This window comes from Pteronotus mesoamericanus, unplaced genomic scaffold (genome assembly GCF_021234165.1).
Source record: "Pteronotus mesoamericanus isolate MK-2021 breed Mesoamerican mustached bat unplaced genomic scaffold, CSHL_Meso_final contig_134, whole genome shotgun sequence".
Classification (NCBI taxonomy): domain Eukaryota; kingdom Metazoa; phylum Chordata; class Mammalia; order Chiroptera; family Mormoopidae; genus Pteronotus; species Pteronotus mesoamericanus.
The window spans coordinates 4,475,750-4,500,901 of record NW_026555061.1 but is presented as its reverse complement, the minus strand read 5'-3'; the positions used below and the strand labels follow the sequence as shown (position 1 = coordinate 4,500,901).

At 55.4% G+C, this 25,152-nt stretch overlaps 1 protein-coding gene across 2 annotated transcripts in view; it reads right to left on the bottom strand.

The window, feature by feature from the left end:
* The window catches only part of AGPAT4 (1-acylglycerol-3-phosphate O-acyltransferase 4), an 89,456-nt gene that overhangs the window by 37,216 nt on the left and 27,088 nt on the right, over positions 1-25,152 (bottom strand). The window contains exon 2 of one of the 2 annotated variants that reach the window (XM_054595119.1): positions 21,189-21,453. In XM_054595119.1, coding sequence (XP_054451094.1) covers positions 21,189-21,366 — 178 coding nt within the window. In that variant the 5' untranslated portion in view covers positions 21,367-21,453. Of the gene's footprint in view, positions 1-21,188; positions 21,501-25,152 lie in introns of those variants that run through there. The other variant, XM_054595124.1, reaches the window with a different exon arrangement.

The following is a 25,152-nucleotide window of genomic DNA, read 5'->3' as shown; positions in this document are numbered from 1 at the left end:
ACGCGACAAGGCACCCCGCCCCTCCCAGCCAGGGTTGGGGTGGCGGAGGCCTGGTGGGGGGGTGGGTGTGGGTGCCACCTTTGCCCAGCAGGAACAGGCGCCCTCTCTCCCTCTGGGGTGTCAGTAGGGGTACAGTGGGGAACCTGCACTTCCACCCCTCAATGTCCCCAAAACCTGCTAAAAGTGGTGTAAAAAGGATCCAGAGGCTCATAGAACCCTGGGTGTCCAGGATATAACGGCAATATCGTTGCACATGCCAGGAAGCGGGCAAGTCTTGATCTAATGAGAAAAGAGCAGCAACACATGCCAACACTCCGACAGCCACGGTGTGGGGATTGTCACAAAGTCTTCAGGGGGCCGCCGCCAAAATGCTTCAGCCAGCAATTACGAACACACTTGAAGTGGGTGAAAAGTAGAAAGTCTCTGCAAATACACGATAGATAAGACAAAGAAGAGCCCTGGGGACAGTTTGGGGCTGGAAAAGCACCAACCAAACTAAGCCATGAGTGAACAGGCTGGACGGAGTGGACCGGACACAGGTGACTTGGAGACAGACCAACAGAAACGCGCCATTCTGAACAAGGAGAGAACAGGGGCTGGAAGCCAGTCCTTCAGGAGCTCAATGGGATAGTCCCCGGAACTCCTGGGCTCCCAGAAAATATAAAGGTGTTGTCTAGGCGCTATTTCCAACGTGGATGTGAATTTAAGAGTCCTGCGTTCCCAACAAAATCACTGTACGCTGAGCTGACCCGTCCCCTGCAAAGGGGGGTGAGCCATCAGTCGGTAATTCGAGGAATCCCCTGGAGGCAAAATTGCTAAAATGCCTTTGCTCTCCGGCTCCTGGTGGCTGGTTTGCACCCACCCGCTCCTCCCACGGCAGGTCACGTGGTCAGTCTCCTGGCCATTTTCATACCAACTGTCATTCAGGACACCAGGCTATGCCACACCAAGCGATGCTATACATCTGGGTAAACACATTCCATAGGAAGGTAAAACAAGCGTAATTAATGAGTCCATTCTTTCAAGAAGTGTTTATGGGAGCTGCTAGATGCAAAGCCGTGCTCTGCACGGCTGAGACACGCGTGTGAACACCAGACAGAGATTCCTGAAATAAGCGCGAATCCCAGTGACGTGGGGCCGTGGGGGAGGGGCAGGTGGAGAGGGGTGATGATAAACAGCCAACATGAAACATTAAGTAAATTAGTATTGGGCTGGCCAAAATGTCCGTTTAGTTTTTCTGTAAAAAAAAAGGGCCCATTTTTCATTTTCACCAATAACTTTATTGATCCGGATATTCTGAGTGTGTCAGCTCTCTCCCACCTGGTAGAACGTTGATTGTTCCAATTAATGTCTTGATTTGATCGCTATCAACTTCAACTGGCCTTCCCGGCGTGGAACATCGTCCAGCGAGAAAGCTCCAGCACGAAACTTCGCAAACCACTTCTGACACGCTCTATCTATCAGTCACAGCACCTTCTCCACACACTGCACAGATCTTTGTTTGTGTTTCAGTGGCCTTTTTACCTTTCTTGAAATAATAAAACATAACATGCCCAAAATGTTCTCTTCTTCCATCTTTAATATTAAAATGGCTGCACAAAAATCCACCAATTTTGGTATGTTTTTTAAAAACGCACGCTGATACGACAGCTGTCACAATGCGATCTAATGAATTGTTTTGAATGAAGTTAAAAACAACTAAGTGCTACTAGAGCCATCTTAAAGAAAAAAAACAAAACCAAATGACCTTTTTGGCCAACCCAATATATTAGACGGTAAGAGTCCTCTGGTAAAAAATAAATAAATAAATAAATAAAGGTAGACTAGTATGGGGGAGTGAGGACGGAGTGGGGGGTCGAACATGGAGTGCAGCAAATGGAAAGTCACTAAGAGCAAAGATGTGACCCTTGGCAAGGGAAGCCCTTCAGGAAGGGGCTGGGGCAGCAGGGTGCTTCTGAGCAGCAGGCCGACGTGGGGGGACAGGCGACGGCACCGCCCTCAGGCGGGAGTAGGAACGCAGTCTGCAGCTTGAGTGCGGCCCAGGCTTAGATCTGGATTTTGAGTCACCCAGGGGCGCCTGAGGGTCTCTTCCTTGGGTACCCCGCGGGCGGTGGAGGACCGAGAACCCAGAACCGGGGCAGCTCGCAGCAGCCGCTGCCCGGCTGCGTCATGGGCGCCGCCCCCAACCCCGTCAGCTCTGTTCACCGGGAGGGGAGGCTGGCACAGACGCCATCGACGCGCGTTTAAAGACAGATTTTCTGAAAACTAAGTATACGTTTTACATTTCAGTCTTTCTTTTTTATAGGAATATTAGCTACCCCCTAAAAAACCCACAGTAGTACTAAAAGGTAAGCCCCTCAATGTGCAGACAGATCTCTCAAGACGTTCCTCTGCGGAACTGCCCTCAAAATGTGTTCTCGGACAGTTATCTCCGAGGCTTCGGCAACACGTCCTTCTCCCACCCTGAGCCCCTTTGCTGTCAGCCGCTCAGTGCCACACACACTCCCGTGCACAAACGGACCGACAGTGGCAACACCCACCGGTTGGAGGGGATTTTCCCCAACACATAAAATTCAGGACAAAATCCAGTCAGGCATACAGCAGCTCCCACCTCCACAGGTTGAATGTGAATTCACTTAGAACAGCAACAAAAACCGCTGGCAATGAGCAACGTGGCCGAAAGAGTTCCTCACTTACACTTCCAAGATTCAAAGCTACAGGGAAAAAAAAATTAGAAAACATGGAAAACAATTCTACAAGCTCCAAATGAACCTGTTTGGTGCTGACTGATTTGAATAAAGATTTCTTGTCCAAGTATTTACGATAGGAGCAAAAGTGAATCTGAATTCCATCCATTTGTAACTTGGAACAATTCAAACGGAAGCCAGGACGCAACGTGCAGTGGCCTTGCAGGGCAGAATTAGTAATCAGACGAGACCCTGTCATCAGAACCACCTCTGGGAACACGGGGGAATGAACGCACGCTGCAAAGACCCCCCTCACCGGGTGTCCCTCACGGGCAGAGCGTGCGCCTCCGGCAGGGCGGCCTGGCGTGGAAGGAAACAAATGCAAGCCCAGCAGAAGAGTTGGGCAGCCCATAAATCAGCTGGAAGCCTGGTGATACGTCAGAAAGCGGCTGGAAAGAGATGCAGTCCTCCTCGAGGTGGGAACTCGCTGTGTGACCTGTGTCCCCTCCCTCTGGGGAACTGCTGTGCAGAAAGGTGGGCGGGCTGGGCAGAGGTGGCGGGCTGCTTTGTCCCCCGGCCCCCTGGCCCTAAGATCCCTCCTCCGGCTCTTGGGTGACGGTATGTAGGTAAGTATTATGCTGGGGCTGGAAGGAAGGGTTTAATCACCACTCACCGATGCGGAAAGTCCTGCCAAGACACTAGAGAAAGTTCATAAATTTCCCTCTAAGACACGTTAGTGATGCGAACAAAGGCAGCGAGGAGAGAATCTTTCTATTTCCTTTGCTGCTAATGTCGGTGGTCTGTACCCAGCTGAGGCCCAGGCGGAGCTGGGGAGCCTGGGAGCACAGGCGGGAGGCTCCCACCTGCCCAGGCGTGGCCAGGGCGGGGTGCGGGAGCCGCTGCGCAGGCCGCTCAGGCTGCGGGGTTCCGTGGCAGAGCCACTGGCTCTTGGAGGGTCGGAGGCCAAGCTGTTTGTGGGGCGAATGAACGAAGTCAGCCAGACCCCAAGGCGACAGCTGGGACTGAGCAGACAGGCAGAGAAGCCGGGAGCCTGGCTGAGGAGGGACGCAGGGGAGGCGGAGGCGGAAACCGACCCAGCCAGCACGGGGGGCCCTGCCGGTCCGCTGTCTGCCTGAGGGGGCCGAGCTTGGGGCAGCCGCTTCTCACTTCCACTCCATGCCCACACCACGGCGGAGGCCCCCTTCCAGCGACCGGGCCTCAGAGGAGCTGCCGAGGCCTGGTAAACCTCAGGCTTGCAGCGGCCGGGCTGCCCTGCACCAGCGCCCTCCCCGCGTGCACGGCTGCAGAGTCCGGGGTTTCAGACTGCACTGTATCGGCTTCCAGCCGGCGTCTCTGAGCACGCCGCGCGGTCGGCTGGTGACCCCAAGTGGACAGCAGTCCTGGGAGAGCTCGGGGACCAAGGCCACAGGCCTGCTGCCCGCGCTTGCGGAAATCAGCAGAAATCAGCACGAACCCCGGCTCCTGCAGTGAGGCGGCCGCTGAGCCCCTTATATAATATTTCAAATGCTGACTGAAATCCCCAAAGGGAGTTCTAGACACTCGTCATTTCTACAGCCCTGAGAGCAGGGTCAATAATCTTAAATGAGCCTTCGCCACATGGCATGACCCACCGATTACCCTGTCGGTGAGCCCGCTCCGGGTCTCCCCGCAGCACCGCGCTCCGACCTGCGGCTCAGTCTGGACCTGTCTTCACAGACTGGGGTTCCGCAGAGCTGGCAGGCGAAGTGTCTGTGCAGTCCAGCGGGCACACGTGTTCCGGATCTGCAGCTCCTGAGGCCACGTCTCGTTCGTGCCCCGCAACTCCTGCACCGGGAGCCTGCAGTGCGCACACCCCGGGATCGCACGGACGGATCTCAGCACGGCTGCCTCTCCCACGTCGGAGTCCCTCCCACTGTGTGGGCATATTTTACACCCACGATGAGCTCTTTTCAGTCTTCAAACAGCCTAGTCTTTTGTCCTGGAGTCAAGCACAGCCACGACATACCGAGGCTTGCCAGAGCTCAGAGGTCCCCCCAAGCGAACCACCTCAAAAAAAATCCCCCAAGTTCCCAACGTTCCTATTGGCGGCTCAGATTCTAACGGTCCCCACACACAGCCGCCAACCCACCACCGCGCCTCCTTTGTGGGTGGGCGTGCCCCTCGCGGCTCCAGTATCACTACCGCACGACCGCCCCGTGGGCACAGCGCAGACAGAGGAGCGGGCAGGACGCCTCGCCCTAGGAAGGGGCGCCTGCCTGTCCGGTCCACGCCTGGTCACCTCCCTACAGCTCCGTGTCCTGTTGGCACGGATTAAACAAACACAAAGTAACACTCGACGAGAGCCACATTCAGGAGGCTGCCAGCAGCACGCGGTCCGTCCCGATGGCCCAAGGCTCCTGCAGAGCCTGACACAGGAGACGGTCACACATTTAGCGCGAATACATTAGGGTGACGCCTCTGTGGCAAAAAGATGCCTGACCCCACACTGGGGTCGTGGACTCGGGTGGGAATAAAGTAATGATGGAAGCAAGGAGGGGTGCTGCGGGGGCTCTTGGAAGACAGCGGTGAGGAGACAGCACCCCCAGTCCCTTCTGTCCCCAGGCCAACATCTGCACTGGGAGACTGACGCCCCTACAAAGGCCTTCTTGAATTCTCAGGCTCCACGTCACCAGTGAAAGGGCTGCGGACAACCCTCCCTCCCACTGTGGAAGCACCACACATGCTCGGGTAGTGTCTGGTCCCCAACTGTTTTAGGGTTGCCTTTCAGTGTCCCCGCCTGCTGCCATAGCTTCCTTCCTGGCCCTCCGGCAGGGCTCTCCTCCGGCCCTCCGCCCTGGCTGGCCTGCTCTCCCACGGTCCGGGGCACGGTGCCCAGGCTTTCCCGACGGCTGGCCGGGGAGGTGCGGCAGGGGAGACGGGGCGGACAGAGGCCCGAGGCGCGGGTTGGGGATGCGGCTGAGGGCAGATGCGGGAGCGCCAGGGGCCTGGGGTCAGACACTGCGTCCTGGTCTGGGACATGCAATTCAGTAAATATTTACTGAACCCAGAGCCGGGAAATGCACACAATAGGTGTTTAGTAAATGTTTACTGAATTGAATCGCAGGGCGTGGCATTTGTCGGAATGTGTTTCTCGCGCTTTTGGGGTGCTGGGTGAGGACGCACCAGGGAGGGCTCCAAACACCCCCCAAGTCCAGGACAGAAGCCTCTGCCGGCATCTACCTGGACAGAGGTCCAGCCACGCGCAGGCTAACCTCACGGGAAGGTGCCTGACTGCATCCCGACACGTCTCCCACCAGTCCCGCCTCCAGCTGGAGATGCGGAAACTCAACCTCTTCCTTCCGGCTTCCAGAAGGGGCTGCCAGGGCGCACACCACAGGGGAAGAGTCCCATACCCACGAGCATCTGGGTCCTCCTGGGGAAAGCGACCGACTGGGGGACAATGGCTCAGTTTGGCACAAGGAAACTTCCAGTAGGAAATGACTCCCAGCCCAGGGGCGTGGCGGCCCAGCCCACCTGCATGGCCCCGCTGGGAGAAGCCGGGCCGGGCGGGGCGGGCACTTGCGTCCCTGCGCACCCCCGCGGCTCACAGCTGGTATCACAGCAGCACAGACCTCTCTCCCACTAGGCCGGGGCCGAGTCTAGGGACAGTCCCTCAGTCACCCTGCTCTCGCCCACTCCTGGCTCCCCTGTGGCCCAACTGTAATGGGGCACAGCCAGGGCCCCCCCAAAGGGTATTTTGTAATGGGGTCCAAAGATTGGGGTGTCCAAGAAAAATATATTCTCCCCACCCCAGGGCGGGCCACTATGGGGGATGGGAGCCTTGAGCAGGGCCATTGAGAAGTCAGTTTGCATGTCAATAACAGCATAGCTCCGTTCCTCATTTGCAAAGAGGATCATTTGGCGTATCACCAAAGCTAATCGGGAAGGTTTAAAAGACTTAACACAGAATGTAACTGGGGGAGAGAGAGACAGGGGCCTGTGGGAGATAAAAAGGGACACAGACTCCGGGGAACAGTGTGAAGACCACGCAGGAAGAAAGGGGAGAAAGGACTCTTGCTCGTGGGCCATGAGAAGGGGCCACATGGTTTCGGATGAAGAGCTGGAGATCGTGGCGACGCAGCGGACGGTGCTGAGGCCCGCGAGAGGCCTGCCCAGCCGAGCCCCGGACTCTGTTCTTTTCTTTCTTCTGAAGGACGGTGCCCCTGACTGGCCTGACTGGGCAAAGCGGGGGACGGCAGGACGGTGTGTGTGCTGGTGGTTGTTTTGAGGGGATTTTGAGGTTTAAGGGTGACATTTAGCCATTAATCAAACCTGTATAACTTTTGAATAAATAGTTCCTTTTCCTTTTCACCAAACTCTGCCATTCAGAGCCGTAATTCCAAGGGTGGCGGGCAAAGGACCCCTAACCGAGGGGTCCCAGGGAAGGAGGATGTCGTTTCGGTAACAGCATCTGGCACCCCCACCCACGGGTCCTTTGGTTTGGTAACACAACCCCGCGCTATGCTGGCACCTGCACAGACTCACCGTCCACTGCTGGATACCCTCTGTGGTGGCTGGGGTCCTTGTTGGGCCAGGCAGGTCCCCCTTTCGTTGGGTGACAGAGCCACACACTCAGGGGTGGCCGTGGGACCTGGACAAGGTCACGTCAGGACTCCTCCCGGTCCAGAATGACAGCGCAGACCGCCGTGTGCCGGGAAATGTTTCGCAGCCGTCCCTCCCGGGGGAAGCCCTGATGTGTGGCCTTGCCGACCTCTGTGGAATGAACGACCCTGCAATCACAGGAGGCAGAGCCAAGCAGCGTTTCTGCTGCGCCTGCGCAACCAGCCTGAAGAACCTCCAGGGCACAGATCCCAGGAAAACGCTGCGCCCGCCCCGGGAGGGACACGTTTGGAGTATCTATTCCCTTTGTTTAGTAATACCACCTACTGTTCAGGGAGGCTGTGTTTAGGAACTGGCTTGGAACACTGCTGACATTTAGAAGCTGGCTGAACAAACAGGCTTATGACTCAGACTGGGCCAGGGCTGGGGGGGTGGGGGGTGGGAGTGTCCCGTTGCCTCCTGAGAGCAGGCGTGGTGAGGGGAGCTCCAAGCTGCTGGCAGTCCCCCCCCCAGCCCCCCCCCCGGGTGTGGGAAGCCCACCTGCAGTAGCAAAGCACCAGGGGCATCAGCCCCCAAAAGCGGCAACGGAGGACAGGCCTGCCAGCACCCTAGCTCCTGAGATGCTGGCCCTCGCCGCGCTCACTGCGGTTCAGTTTGTGTGCTGACAAAGTCCTGGTGCGGGCTCCAGCGAGCGGGGCGCCGGCCCAGGCACCCAGGAACCCCGGGGGTCCTGGGCCACTTGCCCTCTGGGCTCTCCCCTCAGCCAGGACGCCCTGCTCTCTGAGGCCTGGCTGACGTCACTCCCTCTCAGAAGCCATCCTGGCTACTTTAGACTAACTCTTTCCCCCTCTGAAATCGTACAACACTTGGGTCTCTACCGAGTTACTTAGGAGTGAGTTACAGTCTTACGTCTCCACCCCGTGTGCGATGCTTGGTTCCTTGTCCGAAACTAGATTAGAAATCAATAAACAAATTTGGGCGCATTAAATAACTATGACTGAGAAATTGCGAAACGCCATGAGTCCGTCTGGGTCTTCCAATTGCCCACACCCTGCAGGTTACGCAAAATTATGTTCAGGGCCCACCGGACAGTCTGTGGGTGGCAGGATCGGTGCCGGCCCCTGGTGGCGGCCCTCCCTCCCTCCCTTCACTCCTTCAGTCGGAGAAGGGGCGCCTGCTGCATGGCCGTCCTCAGCCCGGCTGCCCCCAGGGAGGTCACAGGCCTGACGGCGATGAGACAGGTCCTGCCAGGGACAGAGGCTGGGGGCCCAGGCAGGGACTGGCACGCTCCAGGGCTGCCGGCGGGGAGCAAGCCCGCATTTATGACCCATGACGGCCTGTGGTCACCGAAACCAAGGCTCACAAAGTGCTCCCCAGAGCTCTGGGCCGCGCACCTGCCAGGTGCCTCTGGGGAAGGCGTGGCTCCACACCCTGAATGTTACAGTTCCCTCTTTTACAGACCCCCAAAAACGGTCGTAAGCCTCACACCCAGTTACTTGGACACAATGACCTGAGTCTTCCACATTCACGCCTCTGCTGTGGGCTGTGTGGTCATGCGTGGAGCAGGAACATGACCTCCCAATGCAACCGCCAGCCAGGCATATCCGCCCTCTAAACAAAAACCTCACTTACTTAAAAAAAAAAAGTTGGTGAATTTAGACAGCTCCTTTCTTTCCCCCAAGAAAGAACTATGCGGAGCAGGTGGAGGCCACGTTCACAAAACACAGGGTGGCGTTTGCCCGGAGGACATCCGAACGAAAACGTCACATTGGAGTGTCTGTCCTGAGACGCTCCACGTGAAGGGAGACGTGGGGAATCCTGGTGACAAAAGGCAGTTAAATGTGAGATTTGTACGTGGGAGCGTGTGTCGCTGTGATACGTGTGGGCCTCGGCTCAGCACCGCCCCTGGGGGACAGGACGAGCACCGGCCGGGCTCCGAGGCTCCGGAGACGAGTAGGCGGGGTGCTGGCACCAGGCGGCCTTACGGGGCCGACCTGTCCCTTTGCCTGGGACTGTCCTGATTTCACAGCGGCAAGTCCCACATCTTGGGAAGGCTGGTCGCCCTCCAGGCCTGGGCTGCGCAGGACAAAGAGGTGGGGAGGGGGGCCTCTTAGCAAGAGGATGCGCCTTCGCCCCTCCCCCCTCCGAACACTATCAGGCGAAGTGGTCACCAAGCAGCTTCGCTCCTAACTCATGTTCCTAACCTCTGGCCAGTTCATAATACTACTTCGCTTGCCCAAAGTTTTTACTTCTTTTGCTTTTTTATAAAAACCCTCACCAGCAGACTTTTCTTTCTCCCCTCATTGCTTTTAGAGGGAGAGAAAGGGAGAAAGAGAAACATCGATACAACAGAGAACCACCTATCGGTCGGTTGTCTCCCATGCACGCCTGAACTGCGGGTCACACGTGCCCGGACCAGGGATCACACATGCCAGGGCCATGACTGGGAATCGAACCCGCAACCTTTCAGCTATGGGACAACACTCCAACCAACCGAGCCCCACCGGCCAGGGCTTACGTCTATTGTTTTAAGCATCACTCCTATGCTCCCCGCTCTGCCTGTCCGGCTGGTGCCACGGCAGCCTCTCCATCCAGCCATAAGGACGCCTGCACCGGCATCGCTTCATCCCGGCACCTTTCTGCCGACGCCCAGGGCCACTTCATTAGAAAGCCCAGAGGGCAGGCATCCTGGGTTCCTACCTCCTGGGTTCCTTCTGACATGGGTTCTTATGCTGCAAGGCGCTTTAGAGGCCACTGGAACAGCTCCTCCCGGAGCCCGCCCGCGTCCGCGGAGCCCACAGGCCACCTGGCACCGGGGCACGTCCTTGTGGCTGCTGGCAGCTCCAGGCGTTTGGGGTCCACGCCGCCTTGGCAGCATCCTCCAGATCCCAGCCCTCCCTTCCGAGGCTGTGAGATGCACCTAGTTCCCATCCGCACATTGTGCTGGAAGCAGAGGCACGTGTGTCGTGTCCCATTGTACCCCCACCCCACCTCCAGGTGCCCAGAGCGCCTTGCAAGGCACGCTGGGCCCCCTCTGCCCCACACCTGGCTACGTGCAGTGTCACGGCAAGAACACCTTCTGCTTTCATAGCGCATTAAAGTTTCTTTTCCTCATCTTACTAATGAAAAAATGAAGCCCAGTCAACCAAGGTGGTCAGGCCAGTGCCCGGGAGGCCAGGACATGGTTTGTTAGGGGGACACCAGAGCCGGTCCCCCTGCACCGCTGCACAAACAGGACGCCCCTGTCAACCCCGCCCGAGACAGCCGTGCAGGGCTGTGGGGCTGGGAGACGTTGGGGAAGAGCCGCCCCACTGGGGCCCTGCGAGTTGGGGGCTGCGGGGCGGGGCGGTGGCTATTTTAAAACATGGTGATAAAACACTAAAGCATTTCTGGGATGTTTTTCTTCAAAACAAACTGTGGGATGGGGGATACTTTTAATATACTATCTCCCTCTTTCTGGAGACCTGGGAGGTGTTTGAAAACGTCTCACATCCCATCTGGACCCAAGATAAAATGTAACACATGAGAAAAAGGGAAATGCTTTTTGCCGAGATATTCCCTTTGCTTTGGAGCTTGGTTCTAAGAAACCTAGTTCTCCCCGGTTTAGGACTGTGCTATCTAAATTCAGTCTCCAGCATCGGAACACCCAAGCCTTAGGCTAAGGCAGTGACCTTCAAATGTTTTTGATTGTTTAAATTAAAAAAAAAAAATGTTCCCTGAACAGTGTGGCTCAGTGGGTTGGGTGTCGTCCTGTAAAACAAAAGGTCACCGGTTTGATTCCCAGTCAGGGCACGTGCTGATTGTAGGCCAGGTCGCCTGGTTGGGGGCGTGCAAGAGGCAATTGATCAATGTTTCTCTCATACATGGATGTTTCTCTGCCTCTTTCTCTTTCTCTCTCCCTTCCCCTCTCTCTAAAAATAAATAAATAAAATCCTGTAAAAATAAAATAAAATATGCACCTTTAGCACATGCAATTTTTTAAAGTTTGTTTAGGGTTTTTTTTCCCCCATAAAATGGCTCCAGTAGTGCTTAGTCGTCTTTTTTAAAGGTTTTAATTATTTATGTTTAGAGAGAGGGGAGGGAGGGAGAAAGAGAGGGAGAGAAGCATCAATATGTTAGAGAAACATGGACTGGTTGCCTCTTGCAGGCCGCCAACTGGGGACCCAGCCCACAGGCCAGGCGCGTGCCCTGACTGGGAATCGAACCAGCAACCTTCCAATTCGCAGGCCAACACTCAGTCCACTGAACCACACCAGCCAGGACAGCACATGCAATTTTTATACACATAAAAATTTGTTTTATAAGATATATACAATTTCTTTTATCTTATCCATCTAGACGATAAAAGAACATGAAAAAGACCCTCGGAGGTTTCCTTCCTGTACCCCAGTGCCACCTCTCGCTCACCTCCTGGGGAGCACCCCCACTTTGAAGACCACACCCAACTGCCTTATGAAGTTACAAGTCAGCAAAGGCAAACTGAGAACCTAACCGGAAAGCCGTAACTTAAGTCACAGGTGACATTCAATGCTTACAAAAACAAACGAGCACCTCGGCTGGGAATTAATTTATTTATAAACCAAAGCAAGAGCTAAGATGCCTTGTGGCAAGGCGAGCCGGTGCGCAGACAATTAAGCATCGCGCCCGTATTCCTTGATCTGCTGTTTCTGTAATACACCTTCTGAATGTGTGGTGGGCACGCTCCCTTGTTAATTATGAGGTCATCCCTTGTATGAGGGGTCACATATGTTATATACCTTCTACTATGAGTAAAGCATTGCCTTTTATATGTATATACACACCCATACATAAGACACAAATGACTGCTACTCACAGTAAACAAGGCGTGCCATACCGGAGCTATACTAGGGAGCTATATTACCCTTCCTAAAAACGTGGGAAAGGCCCAGTGTCCTCGCCTGAATCTGCCGCGCGAGATGAGATGTTCGGATGTTATTAAGGTGTTTCCAGTCCCCAGGTCCATCAGCCACACGGCCACACCCCTTCTTGATGAATTGAGCTACTCACACGGCCATCCTCAGACCTCGATCCCGACACTTTTCCCTCTAAATGGACAACAAGGTGTTGGAACAAAGGGCTAATTCTGTAACAAGCTTTGTGTGGGAAAAGCCGGCAAAGTAAAAGCCGATTCTAACTAACACCATCTCCCCAGGGCACGGACCAGCGTGGGGCACGGGGGACAGTGATGAAGAGAAGGCGTTGTGCGCGAACGGAACGCGGAGGAGCCCTGACGCGGCGCACGAGCGCCCGGCACGCGCAGGCCGAGGCCTCCCCCGGAGGACGGCGCCCCGCCCGGACCGAGGCCGCGCCCGAGGCCTGGGTGCTGCCGCCCGTGTGGGCGCTTCCCGACGAGCTCCCAGGGTTCCCGCCCGTGGCCCCCCCAGCCCTTTCTCCGGGACGGAGGGACAGGCTAATTCCAGTTTGCCTAGGCAGGCCGCTCTGGTGGAGAGCCAAGTGGCTCTGGACTTGGGTCACGCACTTAGACAAAATACGTGCCGGCTGAAAAGACCAGGGATACCGGCGGACGGACGCAGGCAGCAGGGCTCGTCTCCACTGCTGAGCTCCGCCCACGGGCCAGCTTCTCCGAAGCCCCCCGCTGCCGGCGGCCCCCGCTGAGGTGTCAACTGTGTCACCTTCCTCGCTGTCCAGCGGCACCAGCCCTTCTCCACTCCTTGAGTCCCCTTACGTGAGAGAGAAGAAGGCTTCCTTGGCTTGGTCGTGAAGAAAAGCCAGGCCTTCTACCCGGGTGACCGCTCATTCCTGCGTTCCCAGTAAAACCATGTTGGGCCTGGGGGGAGCAGGGACCGTGCACACAGCGCAGACCTCGTCCATGAGTTGGACTTCCCTTTGCACGGCACTGACACGTGGAAGAAAAGGCTTGGAAAGCAGAGCTCACTGGTGTTCTGGGGCTGCTGGAACAAAGAGCCACAGACTGCGGGGCTCAGCGTCCCCCGGTTCTGGGAGCCGCGACCAGGTGGGGCGGGGCGGGGTCCCGGGGAGGCCGCGGGGCATCCCTCCAGGCCTCTGGCCCAGCTCCTGGTCTTCCGCCTGCGTTCGCCGCCTGCCGTCTTCCCCTGTGCTGTCTGGCTCTGCGTCCATATTTCCCCTTTTCATGAACACGCAGTTGTACTGGATTAGGGCTCACCCCCATGACCTCAGCTTCATTCACTGATTCTCAGACCTTGTTTCTAAATACAGCCTCGCTCAGGGGCCCTTGGGTTAGCGCTTCAGCATCTTCTGGGGACGGGGACACAATTCAGCCCATAACATGGAGGCCTCAAACAGCACACCGGCCCCGTCCCGGGACTCCCACCTCCCGGCCTGGCAAAGGCTTTTGCACAACACAACAAAACATACAAAACAAAAAGAATGGAAGGAAGGAAGGAAGGGGAAAGGGGGGCTTTGAATGACCTCACCATACTTTATTCTCTTTAATATTTCCATTTTCGACTCCTTTCCAGAAGCCGTTCTCCATGTAGTTCTTTTTGGTGTTCAGGTTTTATTTTGCCTGTTTTCTTTTTTGAGTTTTTAAACCGCACGCTCATTGTATGAAATATTTACGAGACATTCGGAAAATAAAAAGGCAATTAAAAAGTATCATCTCCTATTCTAATTCCTAAAAATAGCACTCTGATAAGTGTACGACAGCCTATATTTATAAAACTGGTATTCTGTTGCACAGTTTTGCAGCATGCTATTTTTACTTAATATTATGCTTAGGGTGTTACATGGTTCAAAGAAATAATCACCCAGCTGAATAGCTTTCTATAAAAGATTACATGTGAATAGATTTTTTAAAAAGCAAATCAACAATTTGTCGAGGCACATTTTGAACAATGCTTTTCAGGCAAGACAGAAATAAGTCTTGAAGTAAACTGAGGCTCCCAGTGCCTGGGAACCTGGGACGAACGCATGCGGTCGCCAGCAGGGGCACCGGGGACCTCCTCCCGTTGTGACACTGCAGGGCCCTGGCGGCCCGGGGTGGCCCCGCTCTTTCCGCTGATGTGTGGCCACCGGAAGATAGGTGAGCCCCCGGCGGTCCCAGAACATGCGTTCTCCTCAGACTAGACCGCCTTTTCCTCCTCCGGCCAACATCTCACAGTCCTCCTTGCCCTGCAGTCTGGCTGGGACGCTGCTTCAGTGGGAACGGCCCCAGCCCCGCACAGGGTGGACGGCCCCCCCCTCTGGGCTCCCTGCACCCCTGCCCTCGCTTCCCACTGCTCCCCTAGACCGCCCCCGGCTGAGGGCGGCACTGCATCCCCTTCATCTCTGAGCTCCAAGGGTTGGTCCCGGTCGGCCCCCGCAATGAACGAGAAGGCACGATGGTTAGGGAGGGCTTGCTGAGCCCTGGCCGGATGGCTCAGCTGGTGGGAGCATCGTCCCATTCACCAAAGGGTTGTGAGTTCGATTCCCAGTCAGGGCTCATGCCTGGGTGTGGGTTCAATCCCCCATCAGGGTGCCTACGGGAGGCAACTGATCCACATTTCTCTTTCACATTGATGTTTCTCTCACTCAAAAAAGCAAAAGAAGGCTGGCTGAGCAGTGACAGGAATCCTGCAGGGACACCTGGGGCTGAGACAGTCAATTAACACGTGTAGCGTGACCCAGCAGGGGTCTGCTTAGCATCAGCCATGGGTGTTGAAGTAAGAACTTTACGAGAATGATGAAGACAGGGCCGGAAATGGCGAAAGTCTATAGCACCAAAGGGTGGGGGTAAGAAGCCCGATTCCTCTTAGCCTGAACTTAGCCTCATCATTTTCTCCTGTCTGTCAGGTCAGTATCACTTAATTCAGACACTCGAGTTCTTTGACTCTATCAGGATTTTAAAATAAGAGCTCACCTTGATTTCTAGATTGCTTTAGGCTACGTTCCCTTTTGAATGCCGAGTTGCTAACCTAGTATGGCTTTCTGTTTCTTTGTTTCTTTGTTGTGCTATCCAAAAACGCCTTACTAAGTGAGGAGAAAATGGGACAAGGTCCATTTTGCCCAAACATGGGACAAATGGGATGATTTGGACGGTGAGCAATGCCTGGCAGGGCACATGGCTGAGGGACTTGGCAAAGATGCCCTCGTAAGAGAAGCTCGCGAGACGAAAACCGGACCCTGAGCCCCCTGTGGGGGGACAGGAGAGTGGCTGCCTTTCCCACCCCTGTCCCCCAGCACCAAACACAGGAGCCGGCACCCAGTAGGTGCTCCATACTTTTTGACTAAATCACCAAAAAACAAACCAACATAAAACCCTCCTAAGAGCAAGACCTGCTGCTGGGCTCAGGGGGGCCTCTCATCTCCCGGACCCAGCCATGGGTTCTGTTGTCACCGCCTGTGGCTCACAAGGCGGATACTCCTCAGAACTACGTAGAATAAGAGAAGGAAGACGCTGTCCACTGGCGCCCGGAAGCCCCCAGCTCATCGCGGTGGGGGAGCCGCGGCGTCTCGGGTCCAGCCAGCGGAGTGTGGGCCTCGGGGAGGCCGGCTGCGGGCTGTGGAGACCAGCCCACTCCGCGCTACCGGGAGAGGCCAGAGGTCGCAGCAGGGGACAGAAGTGAGGAGAGGACATGTGGGCCCAAGAGAGGAATTGCTCTGTCCCAGGGCAAGGCTTCGCCTTCAGGAAAGAATCTAACCCTCAGGCAAAACCAGCCCAAGGGCTCCCTAAGGAACTTTTCTGGGTGTTTCAGATCCTTTTACTGTGACCCTGCTGGCCAGGGCCACCCTCTGACCCCACGGCTGTAGTGCAGATGCAGAGAGAGTGCCAGCTTTGGGGGGTTCCTGCTCGGCCGATCTGCAGCCACTTATCCGTCCTCCCTGTGGAGGGGACACCACCTGGGGCTGACGAGGAGGGATCTGGGGACCATCCAGCAGCATGAAGGCTCAGGTTCTGGGCTGGGCCTCCCAACAGCGGCGGCCGGTGGGTCCCACCCAGCTCCACATTTCAGCAGGACCCAGCACAGCAATGTCAAGGGTCAGGACAAGGGGCTTTGGGGACGATCTAACAAACGCCTTGCCTGACATCTGGGAGGTGACAGCTCTTGTGACAAGGAGTCAGCTCTGCTTGGGACGGAAAAGAATGGAGAGTGAGCCTGGCTGGAAGTGACAAGCCTCAGGCCTGCCGTCCATCTCGCTGGGACGGACACCGGCCCCGCCGCCGCCTGGTTAACGGGACGTGTTGCTTCTCCCGAGGTCGTGCTGGAAAATGCCGCAGCACCCCCCTTTTGATGTTAATGGGTCACTTTCTTACGAATGACCCCCTAGACCCGCCTCATATTTCCATTTAGAGGGGGACCCCCCGCTGTGGCCTCACCTCCCGACAGCAGACAGCAACGCTTATAACCCGGGCTTCTCCTGCGCGGCTCAGAAATGGAGTCCTCGGGCGGGCGGGCGGTCCCACGTCCCGGACCCCCGCGGAGGGCCGGCCGTGCTCCCTGTGAGCTGGGGGGCTGGGAGGCCACGGGACAGACCGCTTGGGCGGGAACTGAGTCCGGGGAGCTGTGCACGGCTGAGACAGCTCCTGCCAAACGGAGCAAAAGCTGCTTCCCTTTGGAAGGCGGCACAGAAGTCAGGGGACACCCAGGGACAGATGCTGGGAGCCTCCAGGTAGTAGGGCGCATCTGGAGTCCCTTCTCCCACCCCTGGGGAGAGGCCCCGGCATCTCCATCCCCACCTGAGGTGCCGTCCCTCTACTCAGAGGGGGCCCTTGGGCTGGGGACCGTCTCTGGGCGGGCAGGCGTGGCGGCCTGTGCTCTGCACTCCTCTCCCTTCCCCTCCCGGCTCCTGGTCCCTGTCCCTTGCCCACCCTGCCCTGGCGGTCTAAGGAGGGAAACCACTGTATTTTGCTGGGTATAATGTGCACTGTTTTTGCCCAAATTTTTGAGGGGAAAAATAAGGATGTGCAATATACACGGGTAGCACTAATTCCTTATCTATATAAATGTTTTTAATTCTTTTATTTATGCTTACATGTCAAAAGTATAACTCTAGAAAGCACTAACAATATCCATACGTTCAAAACTAAATGCTAAAATTCCTTTATGATGCAAAAAACAAGTATCTAAATATAAATAAATAAATAATTTAATTAGAAAATGAAAACATTTTTTTCCCTGAAAGTTTGGGCCAAAAATGGGCATGCATTATACACAGCAAATACGGTCCGATATGCCCGAGTGTCTGGGGCTCAGGTCAGGAACCTTTCTCTTTTAACTCTTATTCTGCTTCAGGTTGGGTCGGCTTAAGAGAAGGCTCTTAAGTTCCACGTGTGAGACCAAAAAAGGAAAGAAATGCACAGAAAAGCCAAATGAGCACTTTGGGAGACGGCCTTGTACTGAAGCCTAATCAGTCCGACTGCACCCGGGCGGCCGCTGGGAACCAGGCTGGACCCCGCAGGCCCAGTGGGCAGCGGCAGGGAGCCGGGGCGGGGCTGGGGGCGGGGCCCGCGGCTCGGGTCTGCTTTCCGTCCGCCCGCAGTCCTTTCTGGAACGTCCTCTGCAGCCCGTACCACCCCACCCCCTTTTTAATATCCCTGACGTGAAGAGGTTCTGCTCATCTTTCTGTGGGTTTTTTTTTGAGGGGGTAGTTTTAACCCCACAGTGTCAGAGGGGAAGAAAAATAAGCCGGCCAATCGGGCTCCTTGTCCCCAGAGGTTAAAAGGCACGTTCAGCCTTAACACCATGGGACAGTAATCGAGTCCGAGTCCAGCCCTCCCTGGGCCCCTGGGAGCCACCTTCCCCCTCACCTGGCGGCAGCTGGCTCGGCCCCGTTCCCACTTCCTCGCTAAGCCAGCGCCCCCCTCCCGCGCAGCCCACCCCCCACCCGCCCTGTGAGCCTTTCCTGCCCGCACACCCAGGCAAGAGAAAACAAAGCAACCCTTCGAAAACCTGCCGTCTACATTAAACATGCTTTCAAATTGTCATCCCTGATGTGGGTTCCTGCCTTTAAACTAAAGAAACTCCTCTGCCCTGTGTGTCCTGCTGCTAACCACGCGGTCTTCACTGCATTTTGTCCCTGTCATCTCCATCAGTGTGGCCTTTTGGACGGGAGCTTCCGCACCCCAGATCTGGCAGCTGCTTTGGACTCACCTGGTACAACACCAGGCTCTAAACAAACGTTTAAAAGGAAAGGACGATGACATAGCTCTTGTAGGGAAAGGGTGATGCAGGGGACCCGAGTCTCCAGGAAGCAATTTATTCTGCCGTTGTTTCTTTAAAAAAGAAAAAAATCAGCTGCACACGATGAATGCTGCTGATTTGCTAGGCTTTAGAGTGATTCATACACCAGAAGACACAATGAAAGCCCAGCAAGAGTTTTTATCTTAACTTAGCGGGGGAGGAGGGGAGTAGAAGTGAATCGAAGGCCCAGCCAGCTCTGCCTTGGAGCTCACGCGCTGTATCTTAGGATGGTCAACACCCAGCAAAGCTTCCCACACATCTGTCTTCTGCAGTCACTGGGGGCCACTCGGGGTATAAGGAAACCCATGAGCTCCAGAGGGCGGTGAAGGAGAGCAGTCCCGCTGTCTAACGCCGGCTGCGATGCCGGCGAGGGTGGACGTGGGAGAGGGGTGGGTGGGTCCCCTAATTTGATGGGCTCAGTACAATGAGGTGACCATAAGTCAAGCCTGGGATGTACCACCCGCCCCTTCTGCCCTGTGGTCTCTTCCCAGGAGGCAGGACAGCTCCTCCTCCAGAGAGAGAAGCCTTCCCTTCCCTCTTCGGCGGCCGAGAAAACGGCGCCACTGCCGCTCAGCTCGCGGCCGGCGGGAGCGCTCCTCGGGCCGGAGGTGCAGAGCGCGCGCGATGTGCCTGTCCGGGGAGCCTGGGGGCCGCGCGTCTGGCCTTTCGGTAACGTGAGACCGCAGGCCCTTCGCTGCAGCCTGCGCGGGGAATGCCAGTCGTCTCAGGTGGTCAGTTCTCGAGTTTCCTTTGGAACGACCGGCAGTTTAATTAAGCTGTGATGGAGACAAATCCCCGTGTTTTCTGGATTCGTTCCCCATCTGAGTTTCCACTGGAAGCCAGTAGGCTTGCGCGCCCTCAGGGGCGCACCCACGTGCTTCTGCCAGAACCTGCTCTGTCCCTGCCCTGCCCAGAGCAGACTCAGCACCCTTGGGAGCTCCTGCCCAGGATCCTCTCTCCGATGTCCTGACTCCAAATGAGACCCCCAAAATTCAACCGTCGGTTTGAAACCTGAATAGGGGCCGTGCCAGGCACCTGCCGACCTCCTGAAATCGCGCACTGACGGGGCTGGGAGCCCTCGCGAGTGTGCACACAGGGCGCACGTGCAGGTCCCAGCCCGGAGGCGACCAGCGCAGCTTTGTACAACTTGCATTTTGTTTGAGTAGATGCCTATGGCTGGAGTACACAAAGGCGTTTGAAATGAAGTAACAGACAACCGTCTCTTTCTCTTGAAGATGCAAATGTTTCTCTCTCCAGCTATGGGGTCGGGTTCGGGCCACCTCGAGGCCTTGGCCCTGCTCTGACGAGTCGTCCCTTTGCGGTGCCACGGTAGGCGCCCAGGCACCAGAGGAAAACGTGGGGCAAGGACCCTGGCATGACGGACTTTGCATTGGATGGGTGATTGCACCCAACGGGCCCCAGGCACAAGGATGGAACATATTGTTTTGCAAATAAAATTTGGCTTTATGATCTTATTAACCTTTTTAAAGACATATTTATATAAAGTAGCATTCTAATGCAAGGTAAGTAGGTCCAGTACCCAAACCATATCAGAAATAGTAGCAGAAGTATTTGCAAGTTCCGAGGTGGTGAAAGAAATCAAGAATAAGATATTTTTATCATTTTTTTCCTCACCAGTGAGTATTTTGAGGTTTAAGAAGTCACAGATCAGATCAGGAGTGATCCATTTGGACAACTGTACACAGCTTGTATTGAGTCAAATGCAGATTTGATGGCTTCATTGAAAGGGTTTCAGAATGAGAGCAATAATTTTGGATTCTTGGCATAACCTAAGGTCGCTGAGTTTTTAAATTGCTCAGTTTGAAAGGGCTCGTATTTTAAAATACACGCATACCTATATACATACAATTACGAATGATGCGCTACGTCTCCTACTGTCGAGAACAGATAGAGGTTGAAGGCCAGTAAACACTAAAACTCCTGGCTAGACATCCCATTCTCCTGACTGACCTTTTTTCATTTTCCGTGTTGGAGTTCAGGCCAGCCGAAGTCGTCATACTTAAATAGCCTCGTCCAGTCACCCACGCGTGCACACAGACACACACGAATGCACACAGTTCTTGGAAAAGAGAGCGTCGGCGAGCTGTGTCCATGCGGACTGCCCCAGGGGACGCCACGCTGTGGTTATTATGCCGGGGCTGCCACTGGGGGAAACCGGCGGAAGGGCCCGCGGGCCCTCTCCGGTTATTCCTTACAACGGCATGTCAATCTATAATGACCTCGAAATAAAAAGTTAAAAGAAAAAAGGCAAGAAAGGGAACATGTTATAGTGCCATTAGTTTTTCAAATGTGTGTGTGCATCGCGTATCTATACATACGAGACTCACCTGCACCCATGCACACACGAGACCCGTGTACATTCCCGTACCCATGCACTTCTGCAGAGACAACGAGGAGACCATTAACACTGATTCCTTCTGAGGAGGGGAACAAAAACAAAAACACACACCAAACGCGCATTTACGTTTCATAGGCTACCCTCTGCGCCTGCTGCGTTTTGTGCTCTCAGCATCACTCACTCAAAAACCAACTTTTTAAGAGTGAGGACAAAAGAGACGCTTCAAAACAAAACCAGACAAACACAAACAAAAAGTACAGCTAAGAGCACAGCGCGAGCTGCGTGAACCTGTCTGAAGCCCGAGTTCTGACCGCGCCCAGCAGGGAAGGTGCAGAGAGAGAAGGATCGTGAGTTTCTTACGGCTGGAGATGCAGTAAGACAGCCGGCAGTTGAGCTTCCGGAAGAGCTGCTTGTTGATTGGCCAGAGGACGAGGGAGAAGAGCTGAATGGTGTTGATTATTAGCCCCGAGGCGATGAACACGTAGCAGAAGACGAGGTGGCACAGGAACTGAGACTTCAGCAGCCCGATGAGGTCCATGGCGGGCGGCTGCTTTTATTCCAACCAGTGAAGACCCGTAGTAGAATCTCCCCAGTTGGAAAAAAGGGCTGGGACTCAGGAAGGCGTCTAAAACACAGACCAATGTCAAATGTTAGGAAAAAATAACAGGTACTTTCGTAGTCAGGGAAAAAAACCTCTTGTCTCGAGATTCAACATGTTGTCCATTAGTTGATGTGTCCTTATTTAGCAAATATAGTGCTTACTTAGCGTCAGGCAAAGGATCGGCCCTTGAAAACAAATAGTCCCTTTAATTGTCCTGACACCCGGACAGGTGGGTACTGCTGTCACACAGGATGGAACCAAGACCCTCGGAGGTGAAGCCCCTTGGCCCGGGTTCCACCGCTCCGGCCACTGAGAAGCGGCCCCGCGGGCCGGGGTCCCCGCTCACTGCTTTGCCAGCTCCTCTCTCTGGGGCGGGGTGGGGGGGTGGGGTGGGGGGGGTGGGCGCAGTGGTGGTGCTCACAGTAGTGTCCGCATCTCTGGGTCGTCCCTCCAGCTACCGCCTCTGCCTGAACACCACCCCCACCAGCACCCCCGGCTCCCGCCACTCATCTCATCCCCCAGGTCTCCACACGAACGTCACTTCTGGAAAGGCCCCCCTGAACACGAGCCAGCTCCTGGCGAGATTACGGGGTGACCATGGGCGCCGCCATCCTGGCGGGCCACTGCGTGCGCTCCCTCGTGTGCCTCGCACCCCGCCGGCCCGCGCTCCGGGGCGCGCGATCACCAGGAGCCTCGTCGGGGTCTCCCCGAGCGCGTGCGCGCGTGCGCACACTCCAAACCCAGAATAAACGCAAAGCGCACACAGCAACCAGGCTCACGTTCTGTCATCAGTTTCCAACCCAAGATGGGAGCAACAAAAAGACTTTATGGGCGTGGCACATAGAGCCTTTGAGGAAAAGTGTAAAGGTGGGAGGTCCGCACACGCCGAGGGAAAAGAGAGCGCGCTGAGGGGGTGGTGCGCAGCGCTAATGTCTCAGGAAGGAGGGCGTCACTCGCAGCAGAACATCATCGCCTGGCAGCCCCGACGCGCTCAAACTTGAGGGCTCACTTTCAAACAGCAATAGTTGAGAGACCCTAGGCTTCGTTTCCGATCTTTATTAATAATACCAAAAACATCTGTGTAATCATTTCACAGACACCATCACGTGTTAAGCCCCCCACGAATCCTGCAAGGTGAGTGTTGTTATTATCTTGGCTTTCAGAATAAGAAACTGGGTGCCCACAGGTTGGGCAGGGTGCCGGAGATTGCACCAGGGGTAACGGCCTGAGGACTCAGTCTCAGCTCCCAGCTCCTTCCCCCGCAGCTGCCTGGGTGGCCTCTCTCACTTCCCGGGTGTGAGGGGGGTTCCCCGGGGCATGAACATCCCCCACACAGAGCAGCGCAGAAACGACCTCAAGGGCACAGACCTGTTCAGCCATCAGTGAAATTCATGATCATGAACCGCACACAGGGCTGCACAACGGGACCTGCTCTGGGCCCCGCAGGCCGGTCTCAAGGACCATCTCAGGTGTGTGTGTGCCTCTAAAACGCTGACAGGTGCTTAGGCGATCTGGAAGGTACGCTGCGTCCCCGCCTGATTTCCGTGCATTTCTGACAGGAAGGAAATAGAGAGTAACCTCTGTCCTGATTTCTCTGAGGTCGGCTCAGCTCAGCCGAGATGTCCCTTCCCCCCAGAGGCCTGCTCTCTCTGGGGCAGGCAGCCACGTCCCTGACCTCTCCCCGGCGCCTTCCCAGACCTCTGCAGGCTGTCGAGCTCCTTCCAACGCTCCCAGTGCCAACAAACACGCCCCGTCTCTCTCCAAGGAATTGGTGTGAGGCACAGCCTCAGCGCGCTTAGCTTTTAGGAGCCACATAAATAGGACGGAGGTACCTCGGCCTGCTGTTTGGCATGGTTACAGTCCGATGTTGAATATTCCTGTGCTTTATTCATTGTCCCTGGATTAGCCACTAAAAGCTGCCAGGTGATCTGGCCCGAAGAAACTGCATCCTCCACTAGGTTTCTGGGATCTAGTGTTTGTAAAGTGTTTGACAAACCCTTTGCTGTGCTGCCTTAACACTCAGAAGCAGAGGGAACTGACGTTGGAGGCGCGTGGGGTGGAATGCTGCCATCCTCAGTTTTCAGTCCACAGGAGGGCACTATGAAGAAAGGTACGTTGTTTTCCCTTGCAAAAGACCGAGGACCACCGCGCCCTCCAGTAACACCCTCATCAGCGCGGCACGAACCCAGTGAGGTAGCGCAGTGTGGGTGCTATTTAAGGAATCACTGACAAGCCTTCCGGGGGGGTTACAGGCAGGCCTTGTCTGGTTCGGTTCTCCACACACGTCCTCAAATCATAGAGTATGGGGGAAATGCCAGAATTTAGATATATTATTTGAATTCTTCAAAAGGTACAATATAATCCAGGAGCTTAAAGCTGGCTCTATAATTTTCATTATTTTTAGAGAGAAGGGAAGAGAGGGAGAAAGGGATGGAGAAACATCAATGTGTGGTTGCCTCTTGCACGCCCCCAGCTGGGGACCTGGCCTGCAACCCAGGCAGGTGCCCTGACTGGGAATCGAACCAGCGACCTTTTGTTCGCAGGCCGGTGTTTAATCACTGAGACACACCAGCCAGGGCAGAACCAGCATTTTAAACATAGACAAAAAGCAACTGTTCCTAAGAAGCGTCACGAGGTTCAAAGTAGTGGACTCCAAATTACCTTTATTTCCCAGGCTGCTGAGAGTTCAGGAGATTTGGAATTTAACTAATCATTTGACAAAGTCTCTGCCAGGCCAGTGCATATTGTTGGGGAAGCGTCTACATTAAATTGGTGCATAGCAGTTTGGAAAAATAGATTACTGTCATTAATGTCGCAGGAGGCTTCTTAGTCAATAGAAGGCGTCTTCCTCCCTACGCACAATTTGGGTGTAAAAGTAAGTTGTTCACACAAGGATGGGGACACCAGGGAACACAGGGAACCCTGGATGCCTGTGTTAACAAAGGCGTTAAGCCAGCGAGGACAGGCCTTTGAACCACGTGGGACTGCACTGAGTGAGAAATACTAACAAAGAAGCAGGGTCAGGAACGCGTTTATGTCGTTCACGCCGACATCTATTTCTATAGTCATAGCTACCTATTAATAGTGGCTCCTTTTTGGTGGAGGAAAAGACAGGCTTCCCAAAACGCGAACTGCGGTTACCTGTGCGCGCGCACACAGCGAGGTAAGCCAGCCGACCTGAGGTCCGGGCTTGGCCTCCAACCGCCCGGCGCCTTCCCCCTTGGGAGGCGAGCTCCAACACCCCTCGCAGGCCGGGCCCTCTCTGCCTCCGACACAGAAGGCGGGCGCCTCAGAAGCCAGGCTCCCGCGGTGTTTCTGTGGGACCTTCCTCAACAGTGATGACGGTGACGCGGCTCCGATCACTCCCTCGGTTCCCGTTTCCGGTGAAGGATCCAAACAGGTGAGCTTTGAACCAGATGAAGAAAACAAAACCTCTGCCGGGCTTGGCCGGCAGAGCAGCAGGACCGCCGTGGGGCCAGGGTGCGCTTTGTCTTGCGGTCAGCATTGTTGGTCCGTGGGATAGAGGGCGCCCAGGGACAGGGAGCCCCTGGATGAAAGGAACAACTGAGTGCGGTCCCAGGGCGTGCGTGAGGGGGTGTCCTGGCTGGGGAACATTCAGATCTCAGGTTCTGTGTTAGACGAGGGAGTGTAGCAAAAATGTCCCAGAAGGTGGGAACCCAAAGGCGGCTGCCTTGGTGGGCCTGACAAACTCAGTAACAAAGT